The sequence below is a fragment of the Notolepis coatsorum genome (assembly GCF_963971535.1).
Source record: "Notolepis coatsorum genome assembly, chromosome: 9".
Classification (NCBI taxonomy): Eukaryota; Metazoa; Chordata; class Actinopteri; order Aulopiformes; family Paralepididae; genus Notolepis; species Notolepis coatsorum.
Genome location: NC_140173.1, coordinates 7379017 through 7399914, shown reverse-complemented (window position 1 = coordinate 7399914; position 20898 = coordinate 7379017). Strand labels below are relative to the sequence as shown.

The following is a 20898-nucleotide window of genomic DNA, read 5'->3' as shown; positions in this document are numbered from 1 at the left end:
CCACCACCTGTTCCATCCCAGTCTAAGAAGCCCTCAAGCAGCCTCAATATACCTGCATATAATCCTTCTATACACATACTCTAATCCCTGGACCAGGACCATGTCCTCCTGTGCGGTGAAGCCCAGAGGTAGGAACCCCTACACGACGGTGCGGGTGGACCCTGACGGTGATTACACCATACCAGGAACAATGGAGCTGGAGCAGATGTTCTGGACCGGCACTGGGGCTCAGTACGCTCACGTCAACGAAGTCTGGCCCGGTATCTACATCGGAGACGAGTGAGTAAACCAGTACAGTGGAGACGAGTGAGTAAACCAGTACAGTGGAGACGAGTGAGTAAACCAGTACAGTGGAGACGAGTGAGTAAACCAGTACAGTGGAGACGAGTGAGTAAACCAGTACAGGCTGGAGATGAGTGAGTAAACCAGTACAGTGGAGACGAGTGAGTAAACCAGTACAGTGGAGACGAGTGAGTAAACCAGTACAGTGGAGACGAGTGAGTAAACCAGTACAGTGGAGACGAGTGAGTAAACCAGTACAGTGGAGACGAGTGAGTAAACCAGTACAGTGGAGACGAGTGAGTAAACCAGTACAGTGGAGACGAGTGAGTAAACCAGTACAGTGGAGATGAGTGAGTAAACCAGTACAGTGGAGATGAGTGCGTAAACCAGTACAGTGGAGATGAGTGTAAACATAATTTAACCCCTTGACCTCAAAAAGGAACGTTTCCTCCCCTTTGATGATCCGCCAAAATGTCCTCACTTTTTACACCCAGAACTCAAACTCAAGCATATAGTGATAGACAGTGGTGGAAGAAGTACACAGTTCCTTAAGTAAAAGTAGAAATTCCCAGATAAAACAGTACTCGGGTAAAAGTAAAAGTCCTCCACTCAAGTAAAAGTAGAGAAGTATTTGATATTGAATTTATTGTACTTATTGTATGCCTATTCTTATGTCTGCACGTTTACGTTGCACTACTTTTATTGTCTTTTATGCCTAAAATGGTCTATTCTTATTTCTGTACTTTATGCATTGTTTTTATTCTACAATTATTTTTTGTTTTTTTATGAATATTTTTTTTTATTATTTTCCCACCTGGTCTAAGTGAAACGCGAAAGCAACATTTATCAGACCTGCTATTCTTGCATAACAGATTTTCACTGGCTATCGATAATGTTAGCAGTTTTGTTGAGTGGCGCGAGATGCTGTAAAGACGTCAACACACTAGGAAACACACTAACACTGGATTGCTTTTGTAAAACTGACCAACCAGGGAAGGTTACTTGCAAGCAGTGCCGCAGTCTGCCACTCAACACTACTCAAGGGAGAGCAAGCATTGTCCAGTTAATGTGAAGCGCTGTAGAAACATCAAACTCTCAAGCATGAGGTACAGAAGCCAACCTAGACATAACCAAGAAGCTGAGATGGAGAAATGTCACCAACTTCATTCTCAAAATCGACCCGAGAGCAAAAGAAAAGCAAAAGAGTCCATTAGTCCAACTGCAGCCCTTCGCAGTAGGCAAGACTTCGAGAGGAGGTAGTTACAGGTGTTGCACAATCTGGTTGCAAAGAAGAAAAGATAAGGTCCTAACGTTAGTGTTTGAGCCAGGATGACTTGGGAGGGGTCAAGATGACCCCCTTCAATTTTTTTAGGGGGACACTGAGATATTTGATTCATTTTCTTTGTCCCTTTCCTCTCCCACCTTCCTCTTCCCTGTGAACAGTTCAATATACAAATAAAATGTGTTCATTCATTCAAATGGAGTGTTTATTAAAAAAAAAAGATCGTTTAAAAAATGTTCAGGTTTTTTTCTTAAGGCGCAATCACATCCCTGTATATAGATAGTTATTAATATTTATTATTATATTGTAAAAAATTGATGCATTAAAATGTCTGTAAGTCTTGATGACAGTGAAAATGAGCGTGACCTCAATCGTCCTTTTCGAGAATAAATAAAGATTTGAATGAATCAAAAGTAAAACTACATTCTACGTGATGTTTGTGTATTGCACGTTGGGAACGTTCACACCTCAAACCATTGACCTCTAAAAGTTAAAGTGGCATGTGGTCGTTATGCTGCTCTGATTACGTTCAACAATTCTGAAGTTGTCAGGCTTCAAATGTATTCATCAATTAATATAGTGGAGTAAAAGTACAAAGTTCCCTAAAATGAAAATACTCACATAAGGTACAAGTACCTCAAAATGATACTTAAGTACAGTATTTGAGTAAAAATACTTAGTTACTTTCCACCACTGGTAATAGAAGTACACAGACACACACATGCGAACACACACACAAAGATTTGTATTCACAATAACATCTTATTTTTTGTATGGGTGTGTGTGTGTGTGTGTGTGTGAATGTGTGCGTCCGTGTGTGTTTGGCAAAACAGGAAGACGGCCTTGGAGCGGCCTGGTCTGAAGGAAATGGGTATAACACACATCCTGAACGCGGCAGAGGGGAAGTTCAACAACGTGTTAACAGGTGTCGATTACTACAGCGACACGGACGTCCAGTACTACGGCGTGGAGGCCGAAGACACGCCCCGCTTCAACATCTCCCAGTACTTCCACCCTGCGGCCCAGTTCATCCACAGGGCGCTCAGCCTCCCACAGAGTGAGTCCCTGAGAGAGGGTTCAGTGTGTGTGTGTGTGTGTCAGTGTTGTAGTCGAGTCACTAAATCTCGAGTCCGAGTAGAGTCTCGAGTCCCCAGTGTACAAGTCTGTGTCCAAGTCCGAGTCACCAAAGAAGAGCCCAAGTCGAGTCCCCATTACCCTAGTCCGAGTCCAAGTCATCAAGGTTGAGTCCACTCTACTCTGGCAGTCAAAGAGCTGACATACAAATAAAAGATAAATGACACATGGTCACCATTTTAAAGGGAGTTTATTTACTTTGTGACACAATAGCAAAACAAATGCACTAGCCATCAATATCTTATGCCAAATGATTAGGGCCTATTATATATATAAAAAAAAACTGTACTTTTTAACAAAAATTAACAAGTACGAGTCCTCGTCTGCACCTTCCGAGTCCGAATGCAGTCAATGCTCGAGTCCAAGTCCAAGTCAGAGTCATCAGTGCTCAAGTCCAAGTCGAGTCACGAGTCCTGAAAATCAGTCCAGGACTCAGACTCGAGTACTACAACACTGGTGTGTGTGTGTGTGTCAGGGTGGGGTCAATTCATTGTCATTGAAAGGCCTTTTTTCCTCCATTTATTTCTTCATGAACTGAATGGACTTAAAGGTGCTGGAAGTAGGATTTTTCTTTTGTTAATATAAGTGTTAAATAGCTCTACATTCCGACAGCCATCACAGATATGTTTGGTCAGTAACATGGGTCTCCCAGTCCCTCCTGCTCTGTAGTAAACAGAAAATAAATGTTCTGGTATCCCGTTCCCACTTTATCCAATCAGGAGAGAGAACTCCACACTGCAAAAGTAAGAAATAAAAAACTAGTTTTAATAGTGTGCTTGAAACAAATAAAATAATCTACCAGTGCAGTAAGCAAATGTGGCTTGGCAAGATTTCTTGAAATAAGTACAAATATCTAGGGTTCTCTCTCCTGATTGGATAAAGTGGGAACGGGATACCAGAACATTTATTTTGTGTTTACTGCAGAGCAGAGGGACTGGGAGACCCATGTTACTGACCATACCATCACTCCATATCATCATTCTATCATACTATATCAGTGATGGCTGTTGGTATGTAGAGCTATTTAACAATTATCTTAACAATAAAATACCACTTACAGCACCATTAAAACTTAAAAAACAATTGTGTTTATGGCAGACTTAGAATAAAAACACATACAAAGCACATTCATAGTTCAACATCTACGATGTAGCAGCACGCATCGTAGAGTATCACTTTAAAGGTGCACCAAGTTTGATGACGATGGGGGACAGTTACAGGGTACGGGAGAGCAGAATAGGAGTAGCGGACATATCGGATCACAGTGCCATATATCTGACAGTAGATCTAGAAGGGAGACGGAGGAACACGATCTGGAGACTAAATGTAGGAATATTAAATAACAAGGGGGTGGTGAGTCAGATCAAGGAGGAGATAGCCAGATATAAGGAAGAAAATGACAACGGGGAGTTAGATCCGAACATTCTATGGGACACACTGAAGGTGGTGATAAGGGGGAAATTGATGGAGAAGACAGCAATGCTGAAGAAGGCCAGAACGGAGACATATCACAATCTGATAGGGAAGCTGAAGAAGCTAGAGGGGAGACACCAGATATCAAAAGAACAGGAAACGCTCGGAGAAATCAAAGAAGTAAAGGCCAGGATAAATAGGGAATTATTGACGGAAATAGAAAAGAAAGCGAGGTTCATGAAACAAACGTACTATGAAGGGGGACCAAAAGCGACCAGACTGTTGGCTAGGAGAATTAGGACGCAACAGAAGTTGAACACGATACACACAATAAGGGATACAAAGACTAATGAAATATTGAGAGACCCAGCTGAAATAGAGAGGACATTTAGAGAATACTATGAGAAACTATACACACAGCCAAAAGCAGCGGGAGAAGAGGAAATAGAAGCATATCTGGATAAGCTAGAGTTACCATCGATAGGGAAAGAACAGAATGAAGAATTAAATAAAATAATTACGGAACGAGAACTGGAAGAGGCAATTAGTAGAGCTAAAAACAACAAGTCTCCGGGGAGCGATGGATTCCCATCGGAATTCTACAAGACATTTAGAACTGAATTAGCACCCATGTTAGGGGCGGCGTTCAGACACACGATGGAAGAGGGAAAAATGCCCCCCTCGTGGAAGGAAGCCATAATCACCACGATACCGAAGGAAGGGAAGGATAGGGAATTATGTAGTAGTTTCAGACCTGTGTCCATACTCAACGTGGATTACAAGATGTATACATCGATAATATCAAAGAGATTTGAGATATTTATGCCAGACATTATAGATGAAGATCAAACTGGATTTATTAAAGGGAGACAGACACAGGACAACATGAGAAAGACATTACACATAGTAGAGGAGATACAAAAACAAGGGGGTAGCGCGGTACTGATTAGCCTAGATGCAGAAAAAGCATTCGACAGTGTGAGCTGGACATTTTTATATAAAAAATTGATGAGGTTCGGACTGAACGGGAGGGCGATGAAGATGATCAAGGCGCTATATCAAGAACCGACAGTGAGGGTTAAGGTGAATGGCAGCTTGACGGATAGAATCAGATTAGAGAGGGCTACCAGACAGGGATGTTGTCTCTCACCGACGCTCTTCGCCGTTTTCATAGAACCACTGGCACAACTGATCAGACAGACTGAGGACATTAAGGGAGTAAGGATAAAGGGAACGGAATATAAACTAGGCCTATTTGCGGACGATGTGATAGTATACATGAGGCAACCAGGCAAGAGCTTCCCGGCACTGATGGATCTACTGAAGGAATATGGCCACTACTCAGGATACAAACTAAACGTGACAAAGACACAGACCTTAGCATGGAACTATACCCCAACGACGGAAATTAGAGAACAGTACGGGATAAGATGGGACATGGACAAGATTAAATACTTAGGGGTGAACATCACGAGAGGGGTGGAGAAACTGTTTGAGGCGAACTATACACAGATAAATCAGAACATCAAGAGAGACTTAGAGAGATGGACAGTAATGCCCTTGGACTTCAATTCAAGAATAGAGGTCATTAAAATGAACATACTATCAAGGTTACTGTACCTATTTCAGTCACTACCGATACAAATACCACAGAATCAATTCAGGGAGTGGGACAGACTGATATCGAGGTTCATATGGGCGGGGAGAAGACCACGGGTCAGATATAAAACACTACAACTACCAAAGGAAGAGGGAGGGATGGCAGTACCAACAAGCCTACAAGATTATTACTATGCAGCACAACTGAGAGCAGTGACGTGCTGGTGTAACGACAGATATGAGGCAAGATGGAAAGACATTGAAAAAGAAGGGGAGGGATACAAGGTACAAGCTCTGGTGGGAGATAGGGAACTGTTCAAAGAAAAAGAGGGACTGTTAGATCCTATCACCAAATGCACCTTGACCATATGGAACAGAGTAGTAAAAACACACAAATTAGAGAAGCAGTCAGGGGTCCTGAGATGGATAGCACATGACAAGAGATTCAAACCAGGGAGGCTGGACCATGGATTCAGAAGGTGGGAGAGGGGGGGGCAACAGCGATATGCAAAATGATAGAGAAGGGGGAAATGCAAACACTACAAAAATTAAAGGAGAAATTTGGACTAGAAAACAAGGACCACTTCAGATATCTACAGATTAGAGATTACTATAATAAAGAAATAAGAGGGGACAAGGAAGAAGAACAGAATGGAATAATTAGGATGATAGTAAGGGCATACGAAGGAGGGAAAGGAAGGGTAATATCAGCACTGTACCGGGCTATAATGAACAGCAAGGGACACACGACCGATTACATAAGGGAGAAATGGGAGAGAGAGCTAGAGATAGAAATAACAGGGAAGGAATGGGGGAACATATGCGAGGTGCAACATTCAACAACAGGATCGAGGATATGGAAAGAGTTTGGATGGAAAAACATAATCAGATTCTTTATAACCCCAGAACTGAAGGGAAAATATGCACCAACACAAAGAGCTTGCTGGAGGATGTGTGGGAAGGAGGGGGCAAATCACACGCACATATTCTGGGGATGTCAGAAGCTGAAGGGGTATTGGGAGGAGATAGGGGAGGCAATGATCAGAATATTAGGATACGGATTACCACAAACAGGACTGGTGCTTTACTTAGGAGACCTGACACACGAGGGAATACAAGGGGGGGACAAATATTTAATAAAGATAATGTTGATAGCGGCCAGAAAAGCAATAACGAGACTGTGGTACAAGGAAGACCCACCGACAATAGCACAATGGGTAGGAATAGTGGAAGATATACAGGATATGGAGAGGATAACACACATGCTGAGGTTACAGGAAGATACATTTGGGGAAAGATGGGGAAAGTGGGAGGACTATAAGGGGAACGAAAACGACATCACAGAGGAAGAAACAAATGCAACACAAGCGGGAGAAGGGTAAAGGAGGAAAGAGGTTCAAGGAGGGTCTCTGAACCCATGTCACACATTTTTGCTTTAGTTAGTATTTTCTATCTCTATCATTTGGGTAGGACAATTGTTTTGTGTTTTTTCAATTTATTATTTATGTCTGTGGAACTTTTGCTTAAGTCGGTATTTTTTATTTCTGTTTTTGGAGATTAAAATCTTTTCTTTATTGTTTATATATGTTTAACGGTGTTGTACATTATGTCTATGTATTATGTACCTGGAAGACCGACTGAGATGATAATAATATTCAAAGATTATGTTGTTTGTATGCTTGTAATCCAAAAATGCAAATAAAAATTGAGTTTAAAAAAAAAAAAGTGCACCAAGTAAGATTTTCATTATTTGAAATGAGGACCGCATAGACTAAACCATACACTTGTGGAATAAACACATAATAGAGTGGTCTGGCAATGTGGACCTTAATAGATTCAACTAATTGACATGCTTATCTAACCTAAATTGCGAGTGCGGTTGAGTCTCTGTCCTAATTTTAAAGAATCCAAGTCTTAGTTACTGCATCTTTTGGTGTTGGTGTACTTGTCATAGGAATAAAATAGGTTTTAGTCAGCGATTTGTTGCGATTATGGTCGTTTGGCACATGTTTTCAAAGCTTGAAAAATCCCCTTTCTGGATTGAAAGTAAATGACCCCATCCCTGGTGTTTATGTGTGTGTGTAGCTCTGAATGTTACATGTAAGAAGCAGGTATGGAGAAATTATGATTTATATATATATCTCATGAATAATTTTGCAGGAACATAATAAGCAGACATGTGTTGGCATCCGTCTTTCCCACTTGCATACATGTATAAATACACCATCATGAGATCCTCCCGAGAAGACAGTTGATACTTCACTAGGGACTATAGGCTGAACTTAAATTAATCTTTCTCACTTCTCTCTCTCATGTGTGTTCTCCTAGACAAGGTTCTGGTGCACTGTGTGATGGGCCGCAGCAGGTCGGCCTCCTTGGTCTTGGCGTACCTGATGCTGGAGCGAGGTCTAACCGTGGTGGACGCTATTGCGCATGTGCGACAGCGTCGTTGCATCCTACCCAACCACGGCTTCATCAAACAGCTCAGAGCCCTCGACATAACCCTGCAGGAGGAGAGGTTCAGAGTGAAGACCCAGGCTTCATAAAGCCACTCAGAGCCCTCGACATAACCCTGCAGGAGGAGAGGTTCAGAGTGAAGACCCAGGCTTCATCAAGCTGCTCAGAGCCCTCGACATAACCCTGCAGGAGGAGAGGTTCAGAGTGAAGACCCAGGCTTCATCAAACAGCTCAGAGCCCTCGACATAACCCTGCAGGAGGAGAGGTTCAGAGTGAAGACCCAGGCTTCATCAAGCTGCTCAGAGCCCTCGACATAACCCTGCAGGAGGAGAGGTTCAGAGTGAAGAGTAGACCCAGGCTTCATAAAGCCACTCAGAGCCCTCGACATAACCCTGCAGGAGAGGTTCAGAGTGAAGAGTAGACCCAGGCTTCATCAAGCTGCTCAGAGCCCTCGACATAACCCTGCAGGAGAGGTTCAGAGTGAAGACCCAGGCTTCATCAAGCTGCTCAGAGCCCTCGACATAACCCTGCAGGAGGAGAGGTTCAGAGTGAAGACCCAGGCTTCATCAAGCTGCTCAGAGCCCTCGACATAACCCTGCAGGAGGAGAGGTTCAGAGTGAAGACCCAGACTAAAGACTGAGAAGTCACACACATACATGTTTGTGATCCACCTTTCTAAATTTAATTTAGTGTTCTATTGTACATTGTGACGATTTGAGGATTCCCTTGTTTTGATTAAATGCAAAAGTGAAAGACCTGATCTATTTTGGGTAGGTGATGGACAGAAGTTGGGAACTTTGAAGTAGTTAGGACTGCCAGTTTTATTTCTAAGGCCTGGAATAGAAGCCAATCTCAGCTTTTGATTTAAGAGGTTTTCTTTTTCCATTCCTGTTGTTGGCTCTCCTGGCATGATATGTATGAGTTCATAGGCCTAATTATGCAGTTTGGTATATATTATGTTGTATTATAGATAACGTGTTTGTATTTTTATTGTATGTTTGATCAGTGTTTATGAAAACTGAAAAGTAAAGTAGCCTTATAAGCCCATATGGGCTGGGCATGATTTGAAGCACGACACTTAATAAATCAAACCAATCATCAATCACACACAGACACATGGTGTGTTGTTTGTTTGATCTCAGGTACTTGGTGAGAATGTGATGTTTATAATTATGCTTATCTTTTGTAATTATTCTAGTCTACTTGTATGTTGAAAGTTTTCTTTTCTCCATACATTTTTTATTCCTGGATGCTGGGTTTGACCCTACATGACCGACAGCAGTAGATTCAGTTGCTTAAATTGTTCAGCCACAAATTGATTTCAATATACATTTAGTAATGTTATGGTCTGATATCAAAGCTAGTTAACAGGGAATCATATCAGTCCATCCGAAAAGCGCTTGTAAGTGTTAGGGTTTTTGAGATTATTGCTAATTTAATTTATTCATTAATTTGTTGGCAATGGTGGAAGTAATTAAGTATTTTTACTGAAGTATTGTACGTAAGTACAAAATTCGAGGTACTTGTACTTTATGCAAGTATTTTTTACCTCACTACATTTCAAAGGAAATATTGTACTTTTTACTCAACTACATTTATCTGAACCCATCAATTACTAGTTACTTTGAATAAAAAGAGTTTGCATAGAAAACATGGCAAAACAGATTAGACCACATACCACTTTAACATAACCTTTAGAGGTCAATGAAGGGCAATGGCATTTGAAATCAATGGGGTATGAAGCATGTCTCTGGTAAAAAGGTCCTTCCAGTCAGGTTGTGAAACGGGAAGATAGCTGGGAGGTCTCCGGTGCTTTCAGACTTGGAAGGTCATTGACCTCCACTAAGCACTGATCAAATGTTAAATGTTTCTGCATCCAGTTTACCAAAAACGAATACTGCTTTCTGGATGGACTGAAAGAACATTTCCTGTAGGCTAAATCAGATATGATTCTTAAATTGGGGTATTCTTAAATATGATGTATAAAATAAAATAAATGACAAAACCATTCAGATCGACGTAGTTATTTTTATTGGTCAGTTTTAGGCATCATACAAACAGTCTAGCTCAGGGATGGGCAACTTTGATATTTGGGCCGTAAAGAAAAAAACACAATAGAGCAACTACTGTACAGTGTGTATAGTACATGTGATAACAGATGCTTTCTAAGATCTGCCATACATTCACATGTATTACAGTGAGTCTACCAGATAGGCCACAATACAACTAAGTGAAAATGAAAGCCATTTGTTTATACTTCTTAAACACATGAGTATTGGGAGGTTTTCTTTAAGGTGAGAAAGACCCTGTTAAATTAGGTTTAGGTGGGCGAGCCTAATGACACCCACCAGTTGTCCATCACTGGTCTAGCTTGCAGGTTTCCCTGTGATACCAACAACACAGACATATGTGAGGAGATGTTCACATCGTCCCTCATCCTGCAGACATCTGCACACCGAGTCCCAGAGCCTAGAAACTACACACCGAGAGAACCAAGGCACACATTACATGACTTTGTGACTGATTGAAATAGTTCTCCTGACCTCCAAAAGTTAGTGCAGAAAGAAAAATAAACACACAAAAAACCTGTAAATGTTAATGTTGAACATAACATCCATACTGACCATGTAGCGCCACTGCCACTCTAAAGCAGGAGCTGAACAGACATAACGACGACAGGGGACTCGGTGGGCAGAGGTTTAACACATAGCAAGTGTGCACTTTAAAAAAAAAAAGTTTCACCGCAAAACTGGCCTGTTGAAACAACTCCGACGCCAACCATAAAATCAGCAATAATTAATTGGTCAATTAAAAAAAATATTGTTATTAAATCAAATGATCACTGCACATCCCGATGCAGTGTCCACCATCTCCCTAGATAGCGTTGCTTCAATAAGATACATCCTCCTCCACGGAAACGATCTTCTGGCTTTTCGCTCCGTCTTCGAGACCAAGGAGGGACAATGCACGTGCATGTTCGCAACAGAGTCCGTCTGGGGCAGTGAAACAGCCGGGGCAGTGTCAGCACCAACGCAATACAATTAAAAACTATCCTCCACGAAAATGATATCCACATGAACATTCCATGATAATAATAATAACGACAATGATAATAATAACGACAATGATAATTACATTACTTTTTTTGCGCAAAGATATGTTATCACAGCTTGCGGTGTTAACATGGCATCTGTTTGGTATGATGTAGGCAAGCCTCCTGGATGGCTGTGTGGTTGAGTGGTGTCAGAGCAGCCCCAAGTGGAGGACATGGGAATGACATGTCAGGATGTACATGAGTAAAAAGAACTACACGTGTGGACAGAAAGGTGACATGGACGGGTTGTTGAGGCCCAATCTGTGTTTTATTTTGTTTGTTTACCATATAAATGTATGGTACACTATTGGGTTTGATTGATCTGTAATTGTAAAATTAAGCCTTCTGGAACTTAAAAAAAATGTGGATTCCACTCTGGGTATGCAAGTTTCTTTACAGAGATCGCCTTGGCCACATGGAGGGAATTATTACGCCTCACTCTTGTATGAGTTTAATGTTGCTTTACGGTGGAATTCCCCTTTAACGTATCGTTAAGTATTTTAGTCAAATGTTTACAAGCATTACCAACATAAACAACCCTTTTACAAAAACAAAATACAGCAAATACAATTAACAACTCATATTTACCAATTATCTACTATTAGGCCTTGTACCAAGAGCAGAGTTTATCAACTAGAGAACAAAGACATGCTTCCATTTAACTTTTGGTGGTGGGGCTGCCCACTAGTTTAGTTTGGATCACTGATTTGGTCTTACGTTTGGATCACTGATTGGGTCTTACGCAGTGGTGCGTTCCTCATATCAACTCTGATTGCACGCACGCTAATGACGCCACGTGCACGCACGCTCCCGCGCATGCGCATAAATGTTCCCTCGCTTAAGCACAGACTAAAGACGGTGCCTAATTGCCTCTACGAATGGAATGTAACGAACGTATTTAACACACCTGACGACCGGCGCTATTGATATGCAAAGTAGCACAGCTGGGTACTTATAGCGAGTTGGCGAGTGCAGCGCATTCCTGTGTGCACGCGCTTCTGCTCAAATCTTTGGGTGCACGGAGTGCAATCCCGTCCCATGAAGAACGCATCCCTGGTCTTACGTTTGGATCAATGATTTGGTCTTACGTTTGGATCACTGATTGGGTCTTGAAAGCAGGTTTTGTGGAGAGGAGGTCGGCTGTAGTGGTAGGGTCATTTAAAAAAGGAACACACCAACTTCATGGGAAATGCGCTTACCGTCTTCTCCAGAGTCAGACAAGAAGATAAAATACCAGTTTCCTCTCTGTGCGTTCAGTAGAAAGCTATCCGGCTGCAAGCTAGCCTAGCACGAATTAATGGAAGTGGATGTGTAGTGGCTAGCCTAGCTTAAGGTTTTATCGTCCAACGCATAGGCTAGCGACTACACATCCACTTCCATTCATTTGTGTTAAGCTAGGCTAGCTTGAAGCCGGATAGCTTTCTACTAAACACACAGATCTTGTCTGACTCTGGAGAAGACGGTAAGTTTCCCATACAGTTGGTGGCTTCCTTTAAGAGTAATGTTAGGAGACATGAGGGATTAGCTCGTGTTCCTCAGTGGAAGTCGGGTTTGTCGGGGAAGGTGCAGCCCGCTTGTCTGATGATGGTATTGGCAGCGTAGTGTCCCGCCTTAACGCACAGAGCCACTGCTTTCTCCTGGACCAGCTCAGAGAGGAAGCCTGCGGGATGAGAGAATACACACATGGTCCAAAAATGACACACCAACAGTGGGAAGGCATGCAGGTACCTAACACACCATCATGTGAGAATACAGAGGGAAAAAAACATACCCCCCACGAAGGCATCACCAGCACCATTTGTATCAACGATGTCCTTAGGGTCAATTTTCAGTACTGGGAAAAGCTCTACTTTGTCACCACCTGCACACAAGAAATGCATAATTATTCCTCTAACCACAGAGATAATTGTGACAAATAAAGACAGAGATGACAGTAGATCCCACGTGAGCTCTTACTTGTGGCCAGAACTGTCCCATCCTTGCCCTGAGTGAATACCACCATCCTCTGCCTCTTCTTGTTTACTTTGGGCAGGGCCTGGGCCTTCTTGGCAATCTCCTCCACGTCCTTAGTCTACATGGTGATCACAACAAGGTGTATGAAAATAATCGCCAGCGTATGAAGATATCTGTGGCTGTTCATACATGCTTTTATGACATCTCAGCTCCCTTACCTCGAAACCTTGCTCTTCGCCGAACATGGCTGCCTCCTGAAAGGTCAAAAAAAGGATTATGGGATGATGTTTTTCCCATCAGTGACTTGCAAATTTTTCATGTAAATATCATAGCCTGATGCAAACGAGCGCTGATATTCGTGGAGCTAAAGTGCAGAGTATCTGTGAGAATGTGCTGTCTGTGTATGTGTCTCTGGCTGTGTCTCTGTCTGTGTGTCTCTGTGTATCTGTGTGTCTGTGTGTCTGTCTGTCTGTCTGTCTGTCTGTCTGTCTGTCTGTCTGTCTGTCTGTGTGTGTGCAAGCACCCAGGCTGCCTACCGTCTCGTTACCGAACAGCACGTCCACATGGGGCAGGACCTGCATGAGGTTGTCCTTAAAGAACTGGCAGATGAAGGGAGCGGAGAGGTTCAGGCAGAACAGCTTGTCATTGTCAGATGCGTGCTTGGCCACTTTCAGGATGGACTCCAGTGAGACGGTCAGGAAGAAACCCTGGAAGGAATCAATGGACACTCAGAGAACAGCATGTGATGTCATGGACTACAATGTTGAGAAAGTGGAACCCTGTGACGAGTAGCGTAGCGTAGGGCTGGGCGATAAAACGATAACAATAACTATCGTGATAAATTATTTCCTCGAAATAAACATGAAATGTGGTCGCAAAGTTTCGATCGATTTTCCAAGCTTGGATATGAGCACACGCACTAACAACCAATCAGTGAAGGAGATGGCCGACAGCGAAGGAGACCCGCGGTGCACCTCTGGGTAGAGAGGTAGGACTCTAGTAGTAAACAAGGCTGGCTAGGATCATTAGCTTGCACGCCGCTATTTTATAGTTTACGTGCGGAGTGGGTGTGTGGCGTGAATTCTGAGGCCACGGTTAGAGTAGTGTGGGGTATGCGGTGGACGTCGTTGCAATGTAATTGGGGCGGAACGGAGTATTTTAGGGTGATAGTTAGTACATTGTCATGGGATACACCGTTTGCTCTGGCTAACTGTTACTTCCATTCTTATAAGTGGCGGTAGGTTGCCCCCTGGTGGAATATAATAATCTATGCACTGGTGTGTAGAAGAACGAGTAGGGTCGAGCTGCAGACTCGGAGCCTCGAGGTCCAGATTGGTACTTCCGACCGCCACAGGACTTCCGACCGCCACAGGACTAATGCGGAAGTATCTCGAAGTACGTCTGACGTATCTCGAATTACGTCTGACGTTTCTCTTCATAAAATAATATAAAATCAGCAGCATGGGGAGGGCCGGGGGGAGGGGAGGTACAGGTAGTAGAAGACATAGAGGTACAGGTCACATAATTATAGTACAGTGGAGAAGTAAAAATGGAATAAAAAGGCAGTGTAAACAATATACAATATTATTAACTCTAATAATAACACGCCTCGCGGGCTCATTATAATACGAGTCACATAATTATAGTACAGTGGAGAAGTAAAAATGGAATAAAAAGGCAGTGTAAACAATATACAATATTATTAACTCTAATAATAACACGCCTCGCGGGCTCATTATAATACGAGAGCCGTGGGTCTGCATTGTATAGAGCGGATCCCCCGGCCGTATTCAAGCGCTGGAGCGCTTTGCGATGGATCAAACTGTATTAATATAGTAGTAATAATAGTAGTTGGCTAGTTGCGCGCTTCTGGCCACCTCCCGCAGTGCGCGCATACACACATACTGTCTGTAGCTATACAGTACGTGCAAAATTAATTGTCAAGAGCCTCATCTCATCTGGCTCTGCAAATAGATCTAGAGTCTGAATATCATATATAGCTGCTGATGATCTCTCTCTCGAGTCAAATCCATTCTGAGAACGGAATGCAGTGCCCGCGACGAGGGTCTTGATTGATTGATTGATTGATTGATTGATTGATTGATTGATTGATTGAAAATTGTATTAACAGATCATGCTGGACCTACAAAAGGCCTTTGACACTGTCAATCACTCCATTCTTGATTGAACATTTTATTAACAGATTGCAGAATGGGTACAGTACAGTACAGCTCAATACACACAATTGTTAAGGGGATGCAGACCAGAGAAAGACTTTCGCCTTGGGGGGGGGTCGGGTAGGAGGGGTGGGGGACACTGTACAACTGTACAAGCAAAACTGTACATTGGAATATTGACAAAACCATACTTGGTCATTTACTGTACATTGGAGGGGGTTGGGTTACAACACAGGAGCAGAGTATAAACAACAGTACAGGAATGAGAAACAGTACTGTACTGTTGTTTATACTCTGCTCCTGTGTTGTAACCCAACCCCCTCCAATGTACAGTAAATGACCAAGTATGGTTGTCAATATTCCAATGTACAGTTTTGCTTGTACAGTTGTACAGTGTGTCCCCCCCCCCCCACCTCTCCTACCCGACCCCCCCCCCCCCCCCCCCCCCAACCACCTCCAATGTACAGTCCCCCCCCCCCCCCACCTACCCAACCTCCTCCAATGTACAGTTTCTACGTCAAATGTATATACTCTCTTTTCTGGACTCTTTTTGTATCACAAACAATACTGTATTTGCAAATCTGGTATGTCATAAATGTCCTGATGAATTGAAAATGGGGGACCCTGATGTAAACAAGACGAAAGTCTTTCTCTGGTCTGCATCCCCTTAACAATTGTGTGTATTGAGCTGTACTGTACTGTACCCATTCTGCAATCTGTTAATAAAATGTTCAATCAAGAATGGAGTGATTGACAGTGTCAAAGGCCTTTTGTAGGTCCAGCATGATCTGTTAATACAATTTTCAATCAATCAATCAATCAATCAATCAATCAATCAAGACCCTCGTCGCGGGCACTGCATTCCGTTCTCAGAATGGATTTGACTCGAGAGAGAGATCATCAGCAGGCTATTATATGATATTCAGACTCTAGATCTATTTGCAGAGCCAGATGAGATGAGGCTCTTGACAATTAATTTTGCACGTACTGTATAGCTACAGACAGTATGTGTGTATGCGCGCACTGCGGGAGGTGGCCAGAAGCGCGCAACTAGCCAACTACTATTATTACTACTATATTAATACAGTTTGATCCATCGCAAAGCGCTCCAGCGCTTGAATACGGCCGGGGGATCCGCTCTATACAATGCAGACCCACGGCTCTCGTATTATAATGAGCCCGCGAGGCGTGTTATTATTAGAGTTAATAATATTGTATATTGTTTACACTGCCTTTTTATTCCATTTTTACTTCTCCACTGTACTATAATTATGTGACTCGTATTATAATGAGCCCGCGAGGCGTGTTATTATTAGAGTTAATAATATTGTATATTGTTTACACTGCCTTTTTATTCCATTTTTACTTCTCCACTGTACTATAATTATGTGACCTGTACCTCTATGTCTTCTACTACCTGTACCTCCCCTCCCCCCGGCCCTCCCCATGCTGCTGATTTTATATTATTTTATGAAGAGAAACGTCAGACGTAATTCGAGATACGTCAGACGTACTTCGAGATACTTCCGCATTAGTCCTGTGGCGGTCGGAAGTCCTGTGGCGGTCGGAAGTACCAATCTGGACCTCGAGGCTCCGAGTCTGCAGCTGGACCCTATTGAGAAGAACGTGCGCAGACTGATGACGACATCAACTCGAGACATTCGCAGCAGCAAAACAAGTCTATTAATAGCCCGTCCATCGGCGCCGGGCATAAGAAGTTAATTAAACTTGACAGAAATTATATCGACGATAATTATCGATATCGAGTTATATGAAAATAATTGTATAATTTTATCGCAATAACGTTTTTGGCCATATCGCCCAGCCCTAGCGTAGTGGCTCAAACACACTGGAAGCACAGACTAATGTACTGCAGCTTCCAATGAGTAAAGCTGTGGCACAAGGCACTACTGATTACAAGTAAAGGTTCAGGGCTTTTAGAAGCCTATCCTACTAGCCAGGTCCCGTTTAAGAACATCTAAATGGTAAATGGACTGCATTTATATAGAGCTTTTATCCAATACAACTCATGCCTCACGTTCACTCACACATGAGTCGCAGACGACTCAGCCCGGCTGGTCTCTGACAGGGACAAGTTGCAGGTTGAAAAAGCCCTCAGCTCTGAACTGGGCAGAATCTGCACCTGGCTCGCTGATAAACTATCATTACACCTGGCTAAAACAGAATCCATTCTCTTTGGATCAAATAGCAAACTCAGCAAGGCCAATGGCTTTTCTGTTACAGTGGGTGACAATATCGTCACAAGGAAAGATTAAATTACCTACCTGGGTTCCATCCTAGAGGCAAATCTTTCCTGTGACAAAATGGCAACCAATGTAACAAAAAAGTCAACCAACGAACAAGATTCCTGTACTGGATCTCCTCTCTGGTAAACAAGAATACCTTGAAGACTCTAACAGGAGAGGGCGGCTACGTGGCGCAGTGGGCAAGTCGCTCGCCATGAATACTGGAGACTGGGCTCGAACAGGTTGCCTCCCCGCTCTCCACATTGCTTTCAGTTTAGCTGGTCGTCCACACCAATACACATTGGCCGTATTAGGGGGAGGGAAACTGAAGGGTGGGGATCGGGCGTTGTGGACAGCGACTCCTACAGGTCGGTTGGTGCGCCTGCGCAGTAGAATCAGGAAGCGACGGGGGCGGGGCCCCTCCAAAGCCCAGACCCCCGACACTGAAAGATCGAGCCGCGCAGGTGGAAAGATGCGACTGCTGTTACCTCGAGTATCGGAGGGGACTCGTGCTATGTATGACTTAGTCCACATTGCAGCCGGCTTGTGGGAGGCATGAAACAGCGTTCAAAGACAGGGGAGGGTTGAATTGGATGATATGAAAATTGGGATGGGAGAAAAAATAGAAAGATGGGAGAAAAAGTGGATAAAAAGAAAAGATTAACAGGAGCACTCATTCAAGGCCCTACGACTATGCTTGCACCTCATGGTACCAAAGCACCTCAAAGGCACTAAAAACAAGGCTACAAACATCACAAAACAAACTCGTCAGACTACTGCTTGACCTTACTCCTAAAACATTTACATTTAGTCATTTAGCTGACGCTTTTATCCAAAGCGACTTACAAGTTCTGTACGACAAGCCATCAGGAAGGGCACAACTCTATCAGCTGAGCAACAATGTTCATCAAAGTGTTGAGTGCTACAGTGTAGGTTAGTTTATTAGGACAAGTGCATGACAGTACGGTTAGTTAGGGTTAGATTTTTTTTTTTTATTGTTTTTTTTTTTTAAATTCAGATAATGGTTGAAGAAGTGCGTCTTTAGTCGACAGCGAAAGATTGGACGTGATTCGGCTGTCCTAACTGGGGTGGGTAGTTCATTCCACCATTGTGGGGCAAGGACTGAGAATAGGCGACTTCTCTTTGATGACCCTCCCGGAGCTTGGATAGGAGTAGGTCTGAGGCGGCCAGAAGATGCAGAGCGTAGGGGTCTTGAGGGTGTGTAGTTAGAGACCATTGACCGGAGGTAGGCGGGAGCGGTTCCCTTTGCCGCACGGTATGCTAGGTCGAGGGCCTTGAAGCGGATTCGTGCAGCAATGGGGAGCCAGTGCAGGTCCCTAAGAAGTGGGGTGACATGGGCCGACTTCGGTAGGTTTGAGATCAGGCGGGCCGCTGCGTTCTGAATGAGTTGAAGAGGCTTAGTGGCAGTGGCCGGGAGGCCAGCGAGCAGTGCATTGCAGTAGTCGAGGCGGGAGATGACTGTTGATTGGACGAGGAGTTGGGTGGCTTCTTTTGTCAGGAAGGGGCGTATCCTTCTGACGTTGCTCAGGAGGAATCGGCAGGTTCTGGTCGTCGCTGCGATGTGAGCAGAGAAGTTCAACTGGTCGTCGAGGACAACACCAAGGTTCTTGGCGGTCGGGGACGCTAAAACCCACCTTACCCCTACCCATATTGACAATAGGGATGCACGATAATTATCGGGCCGATATCAGCAATTATGACGTCATCCCGATAAACCCGATAACGTTATTGATAGCTCCGATAATATATAATACATTTTTTGGTTAAAAGAAATCCGGTGTGGGTGGATTTGGATGAAGGGCGCTTGTTTTTATTATAGCCTCCTCCCGTTTTGCCAGTACTGTGGTACGACTGACAGCGTGTGGTTTAGGAACAGGGAGTTTTTCACAAATCCAGCACTCCCTTTCTTGGCTGTGACGTAGTCACGTTACATTCGGAGGCAGACAGTCGATCTGCCAATTACGTCCCACCGCTTGCACCCACCTCTTCTTCTTACCACCAATCGGAAGCTCTCGTTCGTTTATTTACCTCCGGATTGTCGGCCATTATTCTACTCGGAGCTCAGGCTAATAACATTAGCTCCCCGCCAGCCACATTGACAAGTACCAGCGCTTATACATTACTGGCAAATGTCTTGTTGCACTTGTGGCAACGAGCGTTGTCAGCATCGACTTTAGTAAAATAGACCCAGACTTTTGAACGTTTCGTTCTGTCCGCCATGATGAGAGCAGAGCTGTCTGTACTCGGCAGCACCCGTGTGTTTGTGTGTGTGTGAGTGAGTGTGTGTGTGAGCACAGCCCGCTCCTCGCGCAGGCAGAGACACCGAGGCAGGAGAGATATAGAAAACGGCCAACAAGATTAGTTTGCAACGTTTAAATTCCTCAAAAAAAACTCCATAATTTCTCGAGTACCGATAGCAGTACCGATGACGTCGGAGCTTATAAATACAAAAAAAAATATATATATATACATAAAAAAAAAAATAATACAATAAATATCGGTTATCGATATTGGTTATCAGCTTGAGGAGCATAAAGTTATCGGTATCAAAAAATCAATATCGTGCATCCCTAATTGACAACCTAGGAACACCCTACCCACAGCCGTGAAGGAATGTGAATCCCTAGTCCCTACCCTCCTTCAAAACCACTCTCAAAGAGCACCTACGGGTGGCTGCAATTAGAAACTGGCCCTGGTAAATGTTCAAATCCCCCCCCCCCCCTCCAATGTACAGTTTCTTCCCCTTATTTTTCTTATGATCTTCTTTTTCTTCTTACACAGTACTGTATATTTGTAAGTAAGTAAGTAAGTAAGTAAGTAAGTAAGTAAGTAAGTAAGTAAGTAAGTAAAGTTTATTTATATAGCACTTTTCACAGAGACAGCTCAAAGTGCTTTACATACAGCAGAAATTAAATTAAATTATGTATGTCTTGTATGTCATAAATGTCCTGATGAATTGAAAATGGAAGACCCTGATGTAAACAAGACGAAAGTATTTTTCTGGTTTGCATCCTCGTAGCAGTTGTTTGTATTGAGCCATACTGTATTGTACCCATTCTGCAATCTGTTGAATGAATGAATGAATGAATGAATGAAAACTTTATTTAACAGATTGCAGAATGGGTACAATACAGTACGGCTCAATACATACAATTGTTAAGGGGATGCAGACCTGAGAAAGACGTTTGTCTTGTTTCCATCAGGGTCCCCCATTTTCAATTCATATAGACATTTATGACA

General features: G+C 43.2%; 2 protein-coding genes across 4 annotated transcripts in view; one reads left to right on the top strand and one right to left on the bottom strand.

Annotated features, from left to right (window-relative positions):
• Positions 1–100: 100 nt before the first annotated feature.
• LOC311234130 (dual specificity phosphatase 29-like) lies at positions 101–8760 on the top strand (the record flags this gene model as incomplete). The annotated part of the gene is made up of 4 exons (XM_084321247.1): positions 101–279; positions 2398–2621; positions 8039–8235; positions 8566–8760. The coding sequence occupies 4 exons, from the start codon at positions 101–103 to the stop codon at positions 8758–8760; spliced, it is 795 nt and encodes a 264-aa protein (XP_084177373.1).
• Positions 8761–10181: 1421 nt separating this feature from the next.
• adka (adenosine kinase a) overlaps positions 10182–20898 on the bottom strand; it is a 47180-nt gene continuing 36463 nt past the window's right edge. For all 3 annotated transcript variants that reach the window (XM_084322214.1, XM_084322213.1, XM_084322215.1), the window contains 5 exons: positions 13751–13921; positions 13433–13468; positions 13218–13332; positions 13033–13122; positions 10182–12921 (listed from right to left, as the gene is read on the bottom strand). In XM_084322214.1, coding sequence (XP_084178340.1) covers positions 12797–12921; positions 13033–13122; positions 13218–13332; positions 13433–13468; positions 13751–13921 — 537 coding nt within the window. In that variant the 3' untranslated portion in view covers positions 10182–12796. The remainder of the gene's footprint in view (positions 12922–13032; positions 13123–13217; positions 13333–13432; positions 13469–13750; positions 13922–20898) is intronic.